Source organism: Bombina bombina, chromosome 10, assembly GCF_027579735.1.
Source record: "Bombina bombina isolate aBomBom1 chromosome 10, aBomBom1.pri, whole genome shotgun sequence".
Lineage (NCBI taxonomy): Eukaryota > Metazoa > Chordata > Amphibia > Anura > Bombinatoridae > Bombina > Bombina bombina.
This window is the reverse complement of record NC_069508.1, coordinates 135,707,240-135,726,853: the sequence shown is the minus strand read 5'-3', so window position 1 is coordinate 135,726,853 and position 19,614 is coordinate 135,707,240. Positions and strand designations below refer to the sequence as shown.

Here is a 19,614-nt window from a genome sequence, read left to right as displayed (position 1 = left end):
AATAGATTAATTGACCTAAGACAAAGGGAGACATACTGGATTTGGAAAATGAAAACCTTGAATCCATATGGCCTTAATGAGAATTTAGACATGGCGGCATTTAATTAGTTTAGAGTATATATATAGGACAAGTTATTTTAGAGATGGATCCTACCCCTTATTGGAGTTAGTTTAGTTTATCTTTGTTCTATTACCTTCACTATCAGGTTAGTTTATTTTGGGGGCTTTTTGCCTCCTTAATTCGGGTACATGATAGTGAATTTGTTTCACCCTTATGTATGAATAGAGACACATTCACTGAGCTATCAAATAGATATACCCATATTTTTTAGTCTTGAGTATGAGGGGGGCTGTTTTGTAGATGCCAATTTGGAGCCTCTATTTGGTTCGATTAGCTCGATGCATATGTAGATTTTATACACATATATATATATATATATATATATATTTTTTTTTTTTAGTTACATATTTATCAAATATTTTGGGCTTATATATATTTTAAATTATTATTTTGTTAATAGATGAAATAGTAATATGAGACAGGTTGTTATATGTTACAGCGATGTTATCACTGTGTAAATGCCTGTAGGAGAAGCATCCCAATCTGGGGTTGTATATACGTTCACATTCTAATTATCGGCGGTCCTTTTGTACAGTAACAATGTTATTTATCTGACATTTGTTACTTAGGAATCGCAACACATTAATATATATTAGTGTTGGTTATTCTAATTGGATACTTTTTTGAAAACTATGTTTAATAGCTTGCTGAGTTATATGATACTACCGCACACTATCGGCATATATTTGTGGATTTTATATAATATTTGTTGTTCTTTTTCTGTGCACGGAGCCGATATGTGTGTATAGATTCCGTCAGATTGGTCTCTGCTTGATCAATGAGAACCAATCACAAGAACGTAGATACACACCCACTTTTTGATTGGGTTTTGCATACTCCTTCACGCATGCGCCTTGTTCAGGTATAGATGCCGAGCAAGGCTAATATAAGCTGTGTGTTTTAGATATAGTTCATTCACCTGAGGAAGCGGTCGAGATAGACCGGGAAACGCGTTGTGATTTTACATGTTTTAAATAAACATTTGTTTTTAGACTATATCTCTATCACGGCTTGAGTGATATTTTATGCCTGATAAATATATAAACTTTTACACTATACGGTGTCCCGCTGCTAGCCCACCTGGTTGGGTATTTCTCCTGAGGGCAGTCACTACGAGAGATAGAAGCACTGCAAGAGAAAAAAAGCTGCAGGGACCTTGCACATCTTAAACGAGCAGGAGAGCCACTGCATCAAGGGATTCACCTGTATTACGAGTGAGCAGCTACCTGGACAGCTGTTAATGTTCCAGAAAGCCGTTGTAGCACTTCTCAAGTGCCTTACTTCTTGTAAGTACGATTAATGAATGCGTGGGGAGTGAACATCTTTCAATACTGAATCACACTATGTTGGCGCCTTCTTCTTTTTTGTCCTTTTTACAGATTTGTTTCGTTTGAATTGCCTTCAACTTTTGGAAGAAGTGTTTTGCAGCCATATGAACTTCATTACAACTTAGGACTTTTAGGTTTATACACTAGTACTATTGGTTTGATTGTTATATTTTTATCTGTACCAGCCCTGTGGGTTATATCACATTTTTATTTTGGTTGTGTGATATCACATATTATTTGCACATTAATATGTACCTTTAAACCCATTAGGCATTTTGGTTTATTACTGCCAACACTATTGTTTCATTGTTATCACAATTTATATAGGCGCATCTGACATTATTACTTGTTTAAGTGATATTTGGACTGGCTCACAGTTTAACAGGCCTAGACTACAGTCTGCTTTCCGGCTCAATAGGTTGTTAACACACTGCCCTCTGATTACATCTACCCACATGGTGAAAGTCTTCTGCTTGTACTAACTGCTAGCGAGAAACTTCCCGGAACAATCAATGCGGCCTCAGGGGCTGTGAACTTTTGTCATGACCTTTTCAAGCTGAGGCTGTTGAGGCAATTTCATACATGCTGCAAGGGACATGGCTGTAATATCTGCTCCTGTGTCGATCTTAAAAACAACCCTGGCTCCCTTCGCTGTGAAGGTAACCCGACAATCTTCGTCTGAACCGGACTTTTCTACAACAGACCCTACGAAGGACACCTCTTGAGTTTCTTGATCACTGTCCACCTGCAATTCTTTCATAGACTCGGTTTTACAAACCACTTCAAAATGGTCCATGCAGTAACACTTCCTGCGCCTCTTGTCTTTAGCAGGGAATATAACATTTGCTTCATGGGTGCAAGCTGCTGCACCCACCCGGTTCTGGGCCTGTTTGCTGCCCTCGGTCTACCACTCACACCTTGCCTGTCGCCTGCAGCTCTCCTAAACTGCTGCACTTCATCTACAATACTCTCAAACCTCATGTTGCCACTTTGCTTCTTCACCAGTTCACTCTGGTGGGCCATCCTAATAGCCTCATCTAGTGTTAATTCAGCCTCCAACTGTAACTTCAGTGAGACCTCAGCATCTGCAATTTCTATAACTATTCTGTCTCTGATTTGCTCTTCCTTAGCGGCTCCAAACTCACAGAATTCTGCTTATTCATACAGGCTGCGCACAAATGACTCCACAGATTCCCCCACATGCTGGTCTCGTTTGTGGAAATAGGCTCTCTCATGAATCACATTTATTTTAGACACAAAATGGGTGCTGAGCTTATTCATAACGATCTCAAAATCAAATTCTTTTCCTTCATGGAATGTAAAAGCATTACACACCGGCTCCACATCTTTCCCCATAGAGTATAGGAGAGAATGAACTTGTACTTCACCACTCTCCTGTCCTTTGTCCAGCTTGGAAGCAATCCTGAAGCGTGAACACCGCTGTCGCTATGTGGGCCATGCTGCAGGCTGGGAGAAATCAAAAGGCTCAGATGGAGTGAATTTCAACATCGTCATAAATCAGGAAACGTATGCACAGGTACGTAATTCTGCAACCATGTCATGAGATGCAGGACACAGTAAGCTGTTTACAACTCTATTGCAGGCATAAGTTTGTACAGACTGCACAATACATACAGCTTGGTTACCGCGATACAGGTTATAATGGTGCTCAGCCACGCCCACTTCCTGTGACGTCACACACGCTCTCAACACATTAATGATGCTTGGTCTAATATAGTGTACAATAAATATTTCCATAAAAAAAATATTTTCCACTTTGGACTGCAACATGCAATATCACCAGAATGATAAAATACAAAACTAGAACAACTCTTTACTGTTTAATAAAGTTTCCCTTGAAGTATTTGAACAACAAAATTCTTATGTAAAGTCCAGTGCTTCATGGTTTCTAATTGAAACATTCTTACAGTCTCTAGTGAAGAATGCGTTTTTCATTTTATTAAAATATTTCTATTCTCAGCAGGAAATCATTTAACAAATTCCACAGCAGAATATTTGTCAAACACCTTGTAATGGATTTTTGAGTGAAATAACAAGCATGCAACTATTTCTATTTTTGTATTTTTTATAATAAGTTTATACAGCTTCTTTATTTATTTAAGAGACCTTGTCTAATGAAACAGTGCTGAAATGTAAGGGAACTGTACTTAAAGGGACACTGAACCCAAAAAATGTATTTCGTGATTCAGGTAGAGCATGCAATTTTAAGCAACTTTCTAATTTACTCCTATTATCATTTTTTTTCATTCTCTTGCTATCTTTATATGAAAAAGAAGGCATCTAAGCTTTTTTTCTTGGTTCAGTACTGTGGACAGCAGTTTTTGATTGGTGGATCAATTTATCCACCAATCAGCAAGGACAACCTAGGTTGTTCACCAAAAATGGGCCAACATCTAAACTTACCTTCTTGCATTTCAAATAAAGATACCAAGAGAATAAAGAAAATTTGATAATAGGAGTAAATTAGAAAGTTGCTTAAAATTTCATGATCTATCTGAATCACAAAAGAAAAAATTTGGGTTCAGTATCCCTTTAAAATAACATGCAATGGCTGCTATATGATATTTAGTAATATGTTTATGGGAAAGCTATTTAAGTTGATTTTGTTTTCCAAAACAGATCACAAACAATTTTACATAAAGAACCATTCTTAATGTCTGACAGTAGACAGAATCTTTTTTTTATGAAGCCTCGCAAACTATATTTGTATGTATGATTAAAGGGACAGTATACACCAATTTTCATATAACTGCATGTAATAGACTCTACTATAAACAAGAATATGCCCAGATACTGGTCTGAAAATCCAGTATAAAACCTTTTTAAAAACACTCTCAGTTTAGCACTGTTATAGGGTTAGGCTAGGGCACCCAGTGAAAGGGACTGGGAAAGCAGAAAGAGCAGCCCCTCCCCTGCATATGAAAATACAGATGACACAAACAAAAGCAGCACAAATCTGTAGACCTGGGTCTACACCTGATACTTTGGATCTTTGGTTAGGAGTCTGAAAATCAGCACAATGTTATTCAAAAATAAACAAAACTATACATTGTTACAAAAATACTCCCAGAGGGGCTATATAAATGAATCATCAGCTACACCGCCGCCGCCTACATTATACTTATTAACTACAAAACATTTATTAGACATGTGCAGCCGCGAAAAATTTGGTTCGGTTCGGATCGATTCGGACCGATTCGAATTCGGAAGAAATCGAATGAATTTGTTTCAGATTCTTTCGGATTCGTGTGAAATTCGGTTCAGTTCGATTCGAATCGATTCGGATTTTCGGAATTTCGGCACTGTTAAGTGGGATGTGCTGTGTATTACACTAGTATACTGTACAATACTAGTGTAATACATGGCCATCCGAATCCATCCGAATAAATTCGAATCGATTCAGATTTTTTCGGTAGATTCGGCACTGCCGCAATTCGGAAATTCGAATCGATCCGAATTTGGCAAAATGCGTCCGAATTTCGATTTGGACCAAACCGAATCGCACATGTCTAACATTTATGTAAAGAAAAATCCAGTGTACATGTCCGTTTAAATCTTTTACAGCATTAGAGTGACAGCAGGGGCGGAACTACCATTGGTGCAGCTGGTGCAATTGCAAAAGCGCCCAAGTGCTAGGAAGGGTCGTAGCTAGAATTGCCACCTCAGCCATGTTTTCCTGGACACTTATGAGTTACACATGCTGTGTTTGTGTTTCTGGACAGCACTATTCATGTTCCTCCCTGCATACCCTGAAGGATGTGTAACTTATGAGTGTTCTGTATTGTACAGAGGTAAAGTAGAACATAGAGATGCAACAGGAGATTGCAGACTCAATAAAAAGACATGGCAGTATTATTACTCAAGCATCAAGGAGTAGCAATGTGAGATTAAGAAGGTTCTTCCAATCACAATAAATTAATGACTGCCATAAATATTAATCCCTCAAATGCAAGAGATGGCTGCAGTAAATTTCTGTGTGATCCTGTGTGTTTCCGTGCGAGCAATAAGGGGTTTATTGCCGGTGTTTGCGTTCGTCAGGTTTACCGCTCGTATTATAAGTTGAAAGTAAATGTGATCACTTGAGCGCATTCACTATTTACTCTAGAACACTGGTTTTCAAACCTGTCCTCAGGCCTCCCCAACAGTCCAGGTTTTCTAGATTACCTTGGATGAGAGCAGTAAAATAAGCACTAATCAGATAATTGTTTCACCTGTGCTCCAGATCAGATATTCTCAAAATGTGGCCTGCCTATATATGTGTACATATATATTTATGTATTTATATGTGTATATATGTATTTACAGACATATACACGTAAATACATATAAAAAGAGAGACACACTCAGCTGAGACAGAACAAAAGCTAGAATACCTTCCATGCCTGTTCATTCTCAGTGCCACTCAGGGTGCATACTCTTTTAGCACACTATGCCTTTTCACAGAGAAAAAATATCCTGTAGCATATCAGTCTGACCCTGCCCCTGTGTCATTAATAATGTTTAAATATGTAGTCATTTTGATTTAAATATATCTCTTTTCATGCCTTTAGTACAAATAATTATTCATACATTATTTAAGATTATTTAACTATGTAATTATGTTATACGAGTTTGTATTTTTTTTTTATACATTTATTGAAATAACATAATAAAAAACACATAAAATAAATAAAAGTTTTTTATTAATATATATCCTACGTTATTTTACAGGATCATATGTTCCAGCTGAATATGCATCATTTAGAATTGCTGAACAGATATTTACTAGAATTGGGATGGACGATGATTTTGAAACAAATTCATCCACATTTATGAAAGAGATGAAGGAGGTATCTGTTTACATAAGATGTTTTAATCACAGAACTATTATATATATATATATATATATATATATATATATATATATATATATATATATATATATATTGTGTTTAATTACATTGACGAGGAATAATAAGGGACAGTGTAGTTAAAATTCCGATAGAGCATGCAATTTTAAACAACTTTCCAATTTACTTTTATCATCAAATTTGCTTTGTTCTCATGGTATTCTTTGTGGAAAGCTAAACCTAGGTAGGCTCATATGCTAATTTCTAAGCCGTTGAACTGCCTCTTTTCGAAGTGCATTTTGACAGTTAGACACTGCTAGTTCATGTGTGCTATATAGATAACATTGTGCTCGCTCCCGTGGAGTTATTTAAGAGTTAGCACTGATGCAAGTCTGTCAAAAGAACTGAAACAAAGAGGCTGTCTGCAGAGGCTTAGATACAAGGTAATCACAGAGGTAAAAGGTGTATTAATATAACAGTGTTGGTTATGTAAAACTGGGGAATGGGTAATAAATGGATTATCTATTTTCTTTAAACAATAACAATTCTGGAGTAGACTGTCCTTTTAAATAGTTTTTTTTTTTTTATTTAAAAAAAAAGACCATTAAAATTTTTTTTTTTTTTTTTTTAAATATACACAAATGCACAAAAGATTCAATTTATTTTGTAGACATATTATGACTACATGGTGTTGCTGCCATAGGGGCCGATTTATCAAGCCTCGTATGCATTTAAATGCAGCCGTTTCCGCGCGAGCCTTCAGGAAACAGGAGTTAAGAAGCAGCGGTCGTAAGACCACTGTTTCTTAACTCGTCAGCCACCTCTGAGGTGGCGGACAGGAATCCGCACATTCGCATAGGATCAGGTTGATTTACACCCCCTGATAGCAGCTGATTGGCCGCGAATCTGCAGGGGGCGGCATTGCACAAGCATTTCACTGTCTGCATTTTTCGATGTGCTGCGGACATGATCCGCTACAGCGGATCATGTCCATCCGCATATTGTTAAATTGACCCCATAGTCTGTTTTAATGCTTATACATTTGTATGGCTGAACCAGTTAGTTTTCATTGGGCTCCCACTACCAGTACCAGTACACCCTGAAAAGATGTCAGTATTTTGTGATTTATTAAAGGGATATAAAAACGGATTGAATTCATAGTTAAATTCAGCTCCTGACCAGCAATGACCCTCCAGAGCTGACATTAAAGGGATATGAAACCCAGACATGTTCTTAGGTGATTCAGACACAGCAAACCATTTAAAAAAAGTTTCCTATTTACTTCTATTATCAAATTTGCTTGGTTCACATTTTGAAGAGATACCTAGGTAGGTGTCTGGAGCACTACATAACAGGAAATAGTGCTGCCATCTAGTGGTCTTGCAAATAGATAACATTGTAGCCTAACTGCTCCATATAGTGATCCCGACATGTGTACGTCCCCGCTTATCAACAAAAGATACCAAGAGAATGAAGAAACTTTGATAATAAAAAATGACACGCTCTATCTAAATCATGAAAACAAAAATTGGGTTTTGCTCCCTTTAACTATGTGTTTAACCTGTTAACTGAGTCATTTCTGGATTACATTTTGTACACTGGAATGAACAGTATTTGATATAAATCACTGTGACATAGTGGTGCCCATTACTTTATAGAAACTCAGAGGAATTGGAAAGGCAACACTTTTCAGCATTATACTACTGTTAAAGGGGACAAAATGAATAAAGTTAAAGGGACACTGTACCCAAAAATTTTCTTTTGTGATTCAGATTGAGCATGAAATTTTAAGCAACTTTCTAATTTACTCCTATCATCAAATATTCTTCTTTCTCTTGGTATCTTTATTTGAAATGCAAGAATGTAAGTTTAGATGCCGGCCCATTTTTGGTGAACAACCTGGGTTGTCCTTGCTGATTGGTGGATAAATTCATCCACCAATAAAAAAGTGCTGACAAGAGCACTGAAACCAAAAAAAGCTTAGATGCCTTCTTTTTCAAACAATGATAGCAAAAGAACGAAGAAAAATTGATAATAGGAGTAAATTAGAAAGTTGCTTAAAATTGCATGCTCTTTCTGAATTACAAAATAATTTTTTTGGGTACAGTGTCCCTTTAAAGGGATAGTCAAGTCCAAATTAAACTTTCATGATTCAGTTAGGGAATGTAATTTTAAACAACTTTCTAATTTACTTTGATCATCAAATTTGCTTTGTTCTCTTGGTATTTTTAGTTGAAAGCTATACTTAGGTAGGCTCATATGCTAATTTCTAAGCCCTTGAAGGCCGCCCCTTATCTGAAAGCATTTGACAGTTTTTCACAGCTAGAGGGTGTTAGCTCATGTGTTTCATATAGATAATATTGTGCTCACACGTAAAGTTATTTAATTTAATCTCAACCTCAGAGCTCGGGTTAACTGTTACGCTCAAATAAAAAGTGTCACAAAAAACATCAAAGTACATTTCACAGTACAGTTACACTCATAATAACACTGTCTGATAAAATGATATAAAAAAATGCAATAAAAACTATTAAGGGCTCAGATATGAGATCTCAGGTGTTAGAAAAAAATATTACGTATGAAATATTAATAAAAATGAATATAAATGATTAAAAATGAATAAACAAACTGTAAAATATATAGATACATTCTATAGATTATTTAGAATATTTTACAGTATGTTTATTCATTTTTCTTTCATGTAATTAGCAAGAGTCCATGAGCTAGTGACGTATGGGATATACATTCCTACCAGGAGGGGCAAAGTTTCCCAAACCTCAAAATGCCTATAAATACACCCCTCACCACACCCACAAATCAGTTTTACAAACTTTGCCTCCTATGGAGGTGGTGAAGTAAGTTTGTGCTAGATTCTACGTTGATATGCGCTCCGCAGCAGGTTGGAGCCCAGTTTTCCTATCAGCGTGCAGTGAATGTCAGAGGGATGTGAGGAGAGTATTGCCTATTTGAATACAATGATCTCCTTCTACGGGGTCTATTTCATAGGTTCTCTGTTATCGGTCGTAGAGATTAATCTCTTACCTCCCTTTTCACATCGACGATATACTCTTATATATATACCATTACCTCTGCTGATTTTCGTTTCAGTACTGGTTTGGCTTTCTACAACATGTAGATGAGTGTCCTGGGGTAAGTAAGTAAGCTTATTTTCTGTGACACTCTAAGCTATGGTTGGGCACTTTTTTATAAATTTCTAAATATATGTATTCAAACATTTATTTGCCTTGACTCAGGATGTTCAACATTCCTTATTTTCAGACAGTCAGTTTCATATTTGGGATAATGCATTTGAATCAATCATTTTTTCTTAACTTAAAAAATTTGACTTTTTTCCTGTGGGCTGTTAGGCTCGCGGGGGCTGAAAATGCTTCATTTTATTGCGTCATTCTTGGCGCAGACTTTTTTGGCGCAAATTTTTTTTTCTGTTTCCGGCATCATACGTGTCGCCGGAAGTTGCGTCATTTTTTACGTTCTTTTGCGTCAAAAGTGTCGGCGTTCCGGATGTGGCATCATTTTTGGCGCCAAAAGCATTTAGGCGCCAAATAATGTGGGCGTCTTATTTGGCGCTAAAAAAATATGGGCGTCACTTTTGTCTCAACATTATTTAAGTCTCATTATTTATTGCTTCTGGTTGCTAGAAGCTTGTTCTCTGGCATTTTTTTCCCATTCCTGAAACTGTCATTTAAGGAATTTGATAAATTTTGCTTTATATGTTGTTTTTTCTATTACATATTGCAAGATGTTCCGCGTTGCAACTGAGTCAGAAGATACTTCAGGAAAATCACTGCCCGGTGCTGGAGCTACCAAAGCTAAGTGTATTACTTTTGGTATCTGTTCCTTCAGCTGTTGTTTGTATTAAATGTCATGACAAACTTGTTAATGCAGATAAAATTTCCTTTAGTACTGTTATATTACCTGTTGCTGTTCCGTCAACATCTAATACTCAGAGTGTTCCTGATAACATAAGAGATTTTGTTTCTAAATCCATTAAGAAGGCTATGTCTGTTATTTCTCCTTCTAGTATACATAAAAGTCTTTTAAAACTTCTCTTTTTTCAGATGAATTTTTAAAATGAACATCATCATTCTGATACTGATAATGGTTCTTCTGGTTCAGAGGTTTCTGTCTCAGAGGTTGATGCTGATAAATCTTTGTATTTGTTCAAGATGGAATTTATTCGTTCTTTATTTAAAGAAGTATTAATTGCATTAGAAATAGAAGATTCTGGTCCTCTTGATACTAAAACTAAACGTTTAAATAGGTTTTTAAATCTCCTGTAGTTATTCCAAAAGTGTTTCCTGTCCCTGATGCTATTTCTGAAGTAATTTCCAGGGAATGAAATAATTTGGGTAATTCATTTACTCCTTCTAAACGTTTTAAGCAATTATATCCTGTGCCATCTGACAGATTAGAGTTTTGGGACAAAATCCCTAAGGTTGATGGGGCTGTCTCTACTCTTGCTAAGCGTACTACCATTCCTACGGCAGATGGTACTTCGTTTAAGGATCCTTTAGATAGGAAAATTAAATCCTTTCTAAGAAAAGCTTATCTGTGTTCAGGTAATCTTCTTAGACCTGCTATATCATTGGCTGATGTTGCTGCAGCTTCAACTTTTTGGTTGGAAACTTTAGCGCAACAAGTAACAGATCATGATTCTCATAATATTATTATTCTTCTTCAACATGCTAATAATTTTATCTGTGATGCCATTTTTTTATATTATCAGAGTTGATGTCAGGTTTATGTCTCTAGCTATTTTAGCTAGAAGAGCTTTATGGCTTAAAACTTGGAATGCTGATATGTCTTCTAAATCAACTCTACTTTCCCTTTCTTTCCAGGGTAACAAATTATTTGGTTCTCAGTTGGATTCTATTATCTCAACTGTTACTGGTGGGAAAGGAACTTTTTTACCACAGGATAAAAAATCTAAGGGTAAAAACAGGGCTAATAATCGTTTTCGTTCCTTTCGTTTCAACAAAGAACAAAAGCCTGATCCTTCATCCTCAGGAGCAGTTTCAGTTTGGAAACCATCTCCAGTCTGGAATAAATCCAAGCCTTCTAGAAAAGCAAAGCCAGCTTCTAAGTCCACATGAAGGTGCGGCCCTCATTCCAGCTCAGCTGGTAGGGGGCAGGTTACGTTTTTTCAAAGAAATTTGGATCAATTCTATTCACAATCTTTGGATTCAGAACATCGTTTCAGAAGGGTACAGAATTGGTTTCAAGATAAGACCTCCTGCAAAGAGATTTTTTCTTTCCCATGTCCCAGTAAATCCAGTGAAAGCTCAAGCATTTCTGAAATGTGTTTCAGATCTAGAGTTGGCTGGAGTAATTATGCCAGTTCCAGTTCTGGAACAGGGGCTGGGGTTTTATTCGAATCTCTTCATTGTACCAAAGAAGGAGAATTCCTTCAGACCAGTTCTGGATCTCAAAATATTGAATCGTTATGTAAGGATACCAACGTTCAAAATGGTAACTGTAAGGACTATCTTGCCTTTTGTTCAGCAAGGGCATTATATGTCCACAATAGATTTACAGGATGCATATCTGCATATTCCGATTCATCCAGATCACTATCAGTTCCTGAGATTCTCTTTCCTGGACAAGCATTACCAGTTTGTGGCTCTGCCGTTTGGCCTAGCTACAGCTCCAAGAATTTTTACAAAGGTTCTCGGTGCCCTTCTGTCTGTAATCAGAGAACAGGGTATTGTGGTATTTCCTTATTTGGACGATATCTTGGTACTTGCTCAGTTTTTACATTTAGCAGAATCTCATACGAATCGACTTGTGTTGTTTCTTCAAGATCATGGTTGGAGGATCAATTCACTAAAAAGTTCATTGATTCCTCAGACAAGGGTAACCTTTCTGGGTTTCCAGATAGATTCAGTGTCCATGACTCTGTCTTTGTCAGACAAGAGACGTCTATAATTGATTTCAGCTTGTCGAAACCTTCAGTCACAATCATTCCCTTCGGTAGCCTTATGCATGGAAATTCTAGGTCTTATGACTGCTGCATCGGACGCGATCCCCTTTGCTCGTTTTCACATGCGACCTCTTCAGCTCTGTATGCTGAATCAATGGTGTAGGGATTACACAAAGATATCTCAATTAATATCTTTAAAACCGATTGTACGACACAGATCACCATAGTTTAATTCAGGGGGCTTCTTTGTTCTTCCGACCTGGACTGTAATTTCAACAGATGCAAGTCTTACAGGTTGGGGAGCTGTGTGGGGATCTCTGACGGCACAAGGAGTTTGGGAATCTCAGGAGGTGAGATTACCGATCAATATTTTGGAACTCCGTGCAATTTTCAGAGCTCTTCAGTCTTGGCCTTTTCTGAAGAGAGAATCGTTCATTTGTTTTCAGACAGACAATGTCACAACTGTGGCATACATCAATCATCAAGGAGGGACTCACAGTCCTCTGGCTATGAAAGAAGTATCTCGAATTCTGGTTTGGGCGGAATCCAGCTCCTGTCTAATCTCTGCGGTTCATATCCCAGGTATAGACAATTGGGGATCGGATTATCTCAGTCGCCAAACGTTGCATCCGGGCGAATGGTCTCTTCACCCAGAGGTATTTCTTCAGATTGTTCAAATGTGGGAACTTCCAGAAATAGATCTGATGGCGTCTCATCTAAACAAGAAACTTCCCAGGTATCTGTCCAGATCCCGGGATCCTCAGGCGGAGGCAGTGGATGCATTATCACTTCCTTGGCAGTATCATCCTGCCTATATCTTTCCGCCTCTAGTTCTTCTTCCAAGAGTAATCTCCAAGATTCTGAAGGAATGCTCGTTTGTTCTGCTGGTAGCTCCGGCATGGCCTCACAGGTTTTGGTATGCGGATCTTGTCCGGATGGCCTCTTGCCAACCGTGGACTCTTCCGTTAAGACCAGACCTTCTGTCGCAAGGTCCTTTTTTCCATCAGGATCTCAAATCCTTAAATTTAAAGGTATGGAGATTGAACGATTGATTCTTGGTCAAAGAGGTTTCTCTGACTCTGTGATTAATACTATGTTACAGGCTCGTAAATCTGTATCTAGAGAGATATATAGTATCTGGAAGACTTATATTTCTTGGTGTCTTTCTCATCATTTTTCTTGGCATTCTTTTAGAATACCGAGAATTTTACAGTTTCTTCAGGATGGTTTAGATAAGGTTTGTCCGCAAGTTCCTTGAAAGGACAAATCTCTGCTCTTTCTGTTCTTTTTCACAGAAAGATTGCTAATCTTCCTGATACTCATTTTTTTTGTACAAGCTTTGGTTCGTATAAAACCTGTCATTAAGTCAATTTCTCCTCCTTGGAGTTTGAATTTGGTTCTGGGGGCTCTTCAAGCTCCTCCTTTTGAACCCATGTATTCATTGGACATTAAATTACTTTCTTGGAAAGTTTTGTTCCTTTTGGCCATCTATTCTGCCAGAAGAGTCTCTGAATTATCTGCTCTTTCTTGTGAGTCTCCTTTTCTGATTTTTCATCAGGATAAGGCGGTGTTGCGAACTTCTTTTCAATTTTTACCTAAGGTTGTGAATTCCAACAACATTAGTAGAGAAATTGTGGTTCCTTCATTATGTCCTAATCCTAAGAATTCTAAGGAGAAATCGTTGCATTCTTTGGATGTTGTTAGAGCTTTGAAATATTATGTTGAAGCTACTAAGTCTTTCCGAAAGACTTCTAGTCTATTTGTTATCTTTTCCGGTTCTAGAAAAGGCCAGAAAGCTTCTGCCATTTCTTTGGCATCTTGGTTGAAATCTTTAATTCATCATGCCTATGTCGAGTCGGGTAAAACTCCGCCTCAAAGGATTACAGCTCATTCTACTAGGTCAGTTTCTACTTCCTGGGCGTTTTAGGAATGAAGCTTCGGTTGATCAGATTTGCAAAGCAGCAACTTGGTCCTCTTTGCATACTTTTACTAATTCTACCATTTTGATGTGTTTTTTTCTTCTGAAGCAGTTTTTGGTAGAAAAGTACTTCAAGCAGTGGTTTCAGTTTGAATCTTCTGCTTATGTTTTCATTAAACTTTCTTTTGGGTGTGGATTATTTTCAGCAGGAATTGGCTGTCTTTATTTTATCCCTCCCTCTCTAGTGACTCTTGCGTGGAAAGATCCACATCTTGGGTAGTCATTATCCCATACGTCACTAGCTCATGGACTCTTGCTAATTACATGAAAGAAAACATAATTTATGTAAGAACTTACCTGATAAATTCATTTCTTTCATCTTAGCAAGAGTCCATGAGGCCCACCCTTTTTTGTGGTGGTTATGATTTTTTTGTATAAAGCACAATTATTCCAATTCCTTATTTTTTTATGCTTTCGCACTTTTTTCTTATCACCCCACTTCTTGGCTATTCGTTAAACTGATTTGTGGGTGTGGTGAGGGGTGTATTTATAGGCATTTTAAGGTTTGGGAAACTTTGCCCCTCCTGGTAGGAATGTATATCCCATACGTCACTAGCTCATGGACTCTTGCTAATATGAAAGAAATGAATTTATCAGGTAAGTTCTTACATAAATTATGTTTTAATAATTTATGTGAATATTTATTAATATTTTATATGTAATATTTCAAGAACGCGCCTTAAGAATACTGTTTTCATGTGCGCTTACTCGACCGCGTTAAGATCTAAATTGAAAAACATAAAGCGCAAAATGCAGATTTTACATTCCTATGTTCTTCACATAGAAAATAATGTACTTTTTATTATTAAAGGGACATTCCAGTCAAAACTCAAATGCATGTAGATCAATTACATATTTGAATAGAAACATATTTGCAATATACATACATTGGCAAAAATGCTTCTAGTAAAAGTTATTACTGTTTTAGTGTAAGCATGTGAAGCATAACTACATATCCTCAGTGCACCAGCATTTTGAATACTGCAGCTACTCAGAAACCCAGTGGGGCTTGTATCATGTCAACAATTAACAAATAGAGTTATTATCAGATGGTACAAGCACCTTAGGCTCTCTGAGCAAGAGCTGTGTATAAAATGCTGGTGCACAGTGCATACTTAAATACACTTTTGAAACAGCTATAGCTTTTATTAGAAGCATTTCAACTACAGTGAGTTTGTGCAAATAAAAATGTCAGTGTTTCTTAAAGACTGATTTAGATGTGTGACTACTGCAAAATGTAATTGTGTGCATATTTCTTTTATTTTAGGCAACATACATAATACAAAATGCAAACAACAAATCTCTCATTATAATTGATGAGTTAGGACGAGGTACCAGTACAGAAGAAGGGATCGGTATATGTTTTGCTGTTTGTGAATATATTCTGGGATTAAAGGTATTTATGAGAAGAGCAAGATAATAGTGTGTAATAGCCATATTAAAAAGGTGAAAAAAAATGTTTAATACAGTCTATAAATCTGCAATTAAATAAATGTGCTGCAAGTTTAATCATATTTATTTTCTTACTTAAAGGGACAGTCTACTCCAGAATTGTTATTGTTTAAAAAGATAGATAATCCCTTATCCATTCCCCAGTTTTGCATAACCAACACGGTTATATTAATATATTTTTTACCTCTGTGATTACCTTGTATCGAAGCCTTTGCAGACTGAACCCCTTATTTCAGTTCTTTTGATGGACATTCATTTTAGCCAATCAGTGCTCTCTCATAAATAACTCCACAGGCGTGGCACACATGAACTAACTCCCTCTAGCTGTGAAACATTGTCAAATGCATTCAGATAAGTGGTGGCCTTCAAGGGCTAAGAAATTAGCATATGAGCCTACCTAGGTTTAGCTTTTAACTAAGAATACCAAGAAAGCAAAGCAAATTTGATGATAAAAGTAAATTGGAAAGTTGTTTAAACTTACATGCCCTATCATGAAAGTTTAATTTCTCTTGTAAGGTGTATCCAGTCCACGGGTTCATCCATTACTTGTGGGATATTCTCCTTCCCAACAGGAAGTTGCAAGAGGACACCCACAGCAGAGCTGTCTATATAGCTCCTCCCCTAACCCCCACCTCCAGTCATTCTCTTGCAACTCTCGACAGGATAGGAAGGAGCTCCATCCGGAGGTATTTGCCCAGCTGATTCAACTATGGGGCAAACCAGAACTGGATCTGATGGCGTCTCGTCAGAAGACCAAGCTTCCTCGTTACGGGTCCAGGTCAAGGGATCCCCAGGCAACACTGATAGATGCTCTAGCAGTGCCCTGGTCCTTCAGCCTGGCTTATGTGTTTCCACCATTTCCTCTCCTCCCTCGTCTGATTGCCAAGATCAAGCAGGAGAGAGCTTTGGTGATTTTGATAGCACCTGCGTGGCCACGCAGGACTTGATATGCAGATCTGGTGGACATGTCATCCTTTCCACCATGGACTCTGCCGATGAGGCAGGACCTTCTACTTCAAGGTCCATTCAAACATCCAAATCTAATTTCTCTGCGTCTGACTGCTTGGAGATTGAACGCTTGATTTTATCAAAACGTGGTTTCTCCGAGTCGGTCATTGATACCTTGATTCAGGCTCGAACGCCTGTCACCAGGAAAATCTATCATAAGATATGGTGTAAATATCTTCATTGGCGTGAATCCAAGGGTTACTCGTGCAGTAAGGTCAGGATTCCTAGAATATTATCCTTTCTCCAAGACGGATTGGAAAAGGGATTATCGGCTAGTTCCTTTAAGGGACAGATTTCTGCTCTGTCTATTCTTTTGCATAAGCGTCTGACTGATGTTCCAGACGTTCAGGCGTTTTGTTAGGCTTTGGTTAGAATCAGGCTTGTGTTTAAACCTGTTGCTCCGCCATGGAGTTTAAACTTAGTTCTTAAAGTTCTTCAAGGGGTTCTGTTTGAACCTTTGCATTCCATAGATATCAAGCTTTTATCTTGGAAAGTTCTGTTCCTAGTAGCTATCTCTTCGGCTCAAAGAGTTTCAGAGTTATCTGCCTTACAGTGTGATTCCCCTTATCTGATCTTCTATGCAGATAAGGTAGTGTTGCGTACCAAACCTGGGTTTCTTCCTAAGGTGGTATCTAATAAGAATATCAATCAGGAAATTGTTGTTCCGTCTCTGTGTCCTAATCCTTCTTCAAAGAAGGAACTTCTGTTACACAATCTTGACGTGGTTCGTGCTTTAAAGTTTTATTTGCAAGCTACTAAGGATTTTCGTCAAACATCTGCATTGTTTGTTGTCTATTCTGGAAAGAGGAGAGGCCAAAAGGCTTCGGCAACTTCTCTTTCTTTTGGCTGTGAAGCATAATCCGTTTCGCTTATGAGACTGCTGGCCAGCAGCCTCCTGAAAGGATTACAGCTCATTCTACTAGAGCGGTAGCCTCCACATGGGCTTTTAAACATGAGGCCTCTGTTGAACAGATTTGTAAGGCGGCGACTTGGTCTTTGCTTCATACTTTTTCTAAATTCTACAAATTTGATACTTTTGCTTCCTCGGAGGCTATTTTTGGGAGAAAGGTCTTACAGGCAGTGGTGCCTTCCGTTTAAGTTCCTGCCTTGTCCCTCCCTTCATCCGTGTCCTAAAGCTTTGGTATTGGTATCCCACAAGTAATGGATGAACCCGTGGACTGGATACACCTTACAAGAGAAAACAAAATTTATGCTTACCTGATAAATTTCTTTCTCTTGTGGTGTATCCAGTCCACGGCCCACCCTGTCACTTTAAGGCAGGTGTTTTTATTTTTAAAACTACAGTCACCACTGCACCCTATAGTTTCTCCTTTTTCTTACTTGTCTTCGGTGGAATGACTGGAGGTGGGGGTTAGGGAAGGAGCTATATAGACAGCTCTGCTGTGGGTGTCCTCTTGCAACTTCCTGTTGGGAAGGAGAATATCCCACAAGTAATGGATGAACCCGTGGACTGGAGACACCAAAAGAGAAAGAAATTTATAAGGTAAGCATAAATTTTGTTTTTGACTAGATTGTCCCTTTAAAATACAGATAAACAGCTTGTACTTTAAACATCACTTATTTATTTTTTAATATATTTTCAGGAGTTTTTTAGTCCAGTTTTATATTAAACTATTTGTCCACAGGCCACATTTGCTCACTATATTATATTTTGTGGACCACTCTGACTTTCCCTGCACTTAAGTTGATTTTTCATTATCTTTGTAGTAATGCAATGATTAAAGCGACCGTGTACACTAATATTTTCTACCCTTTAATGTGTTCCTAATGATCTATTTTACCTACTGGAGTGTATTAAATTGTTTACACATTGCTCCTTTACCTTTATTTTCTCATTTTAAATAGCTGTTTGCCTGTTGTTTCCCCACCTATACTGAATATTTCTGAACTTAACCCCTTTGTGGCGGAATAATAGTGTTCATAGTGTGTGTAAATGATGGTGTGTGCGTGTAAGTGAGAGGGTGTGTGAGAGTGAGGGTGTGTGTGTTTATATGTATGTTTGTGTGTGTGTGCTTATGAGAGAGGCTGTGTGTGTATGTGTATGTTTGTGTGCTAGAGGGTGTGTATGTTTATGTGTGACTGAGAGGGTGTGTGTGTAAGTGTATATTTGTATATGTGTGAGAGTGAGTAAGTGTGTATGTGTGTGAGAGTTTGTGTGTGTGTTAGTGTGTTTGTGTGTGAGTAAGTGTGTGTGTGTCTGTGTGTATGTGTGAGTGAACGAGTGAGTGTTTGTGTGTGAGTGAGTGAGTGAGAATATGTGTAGTTGTGTGTGTGTGACTGAGTTAGTGTGTATGTGTCTGTGTGAGTGTGTATGTGTGTGTGAGTAAGTGAGAGGGTGTATGTGTGTGGGAGTGTGCGAGAGTGAGTGTGTGTGTGTATGTGTCTGTGTGTTTGCGAGAGTGAGTGTGTATGTTTGTGTATGAATAAGTGTGTGTATGTGAGTGAGTGTGTATGTTGTGAGAGAGTGAGTAGTTGTGTCTTTGTCTGTGAATAAGTAACTGTGTGTGTATGTGTCTGAGTGTGAGTGAGTGAAAGGGTGTGTAAGTGAGCGTCTGTGTGTAAGTGTGTGTGAGAGTGTGTATATGTCTGCGTGTGTTAGTGAATGAGTGAGTGAGAGTGTATGACTAAGTGAGTGTGTATGTGTGAGAAAGTGAGAGGCTGTGTGTGTAAGTGAGCGTGTATGTTTGTGAGTAAGCGAGAGGGTGTGTGAGTAAGTAAGAGTGTGAGTGAGTGTGTGAGAGAGTATGTGTGTATTTGTCTGTGTGTGTGCGAGAGTGAGTGTGTATGTATGTGTGTGTGAATAAGTGTTTGTGTGTATGTGTCTGTGTGTGAGTGAGTGTGTGTGTGAGAGAGGGTGTGTGAGTGAGTAACTGTGTGTGTGTGAATGAGTAACTGTGGGTGTGGCTGTGTGTAAA

At 37.9% G+C, this 19,614-nt stretch overlaps 1 protein-coding gene across 1 annotated transcript in view; it reads left to right on the top strand.

The window, feature by feature from the left end:
* MSH4 (mutS homolog 4) overlaps positions 1-19,614 on the top strand; it is a 195,132-nt gene that overhangs the window by 162,046 nt on the left and 13,472 nt on the right. Inside the window, exons 16-17 of the mRNA XM_053693186.1 lie at positions 6,181-6,299; positions 15,486-15,614. Coding sequence (XP_053549161.1) covers positions 6,181-6,299; positions 15,486-15,614 — 248 coding nt within the window. The remainder of the gene's footprint in view (positions 1-6,180; positions 6,300-15,485; positions 15,615-19,614) is intronic.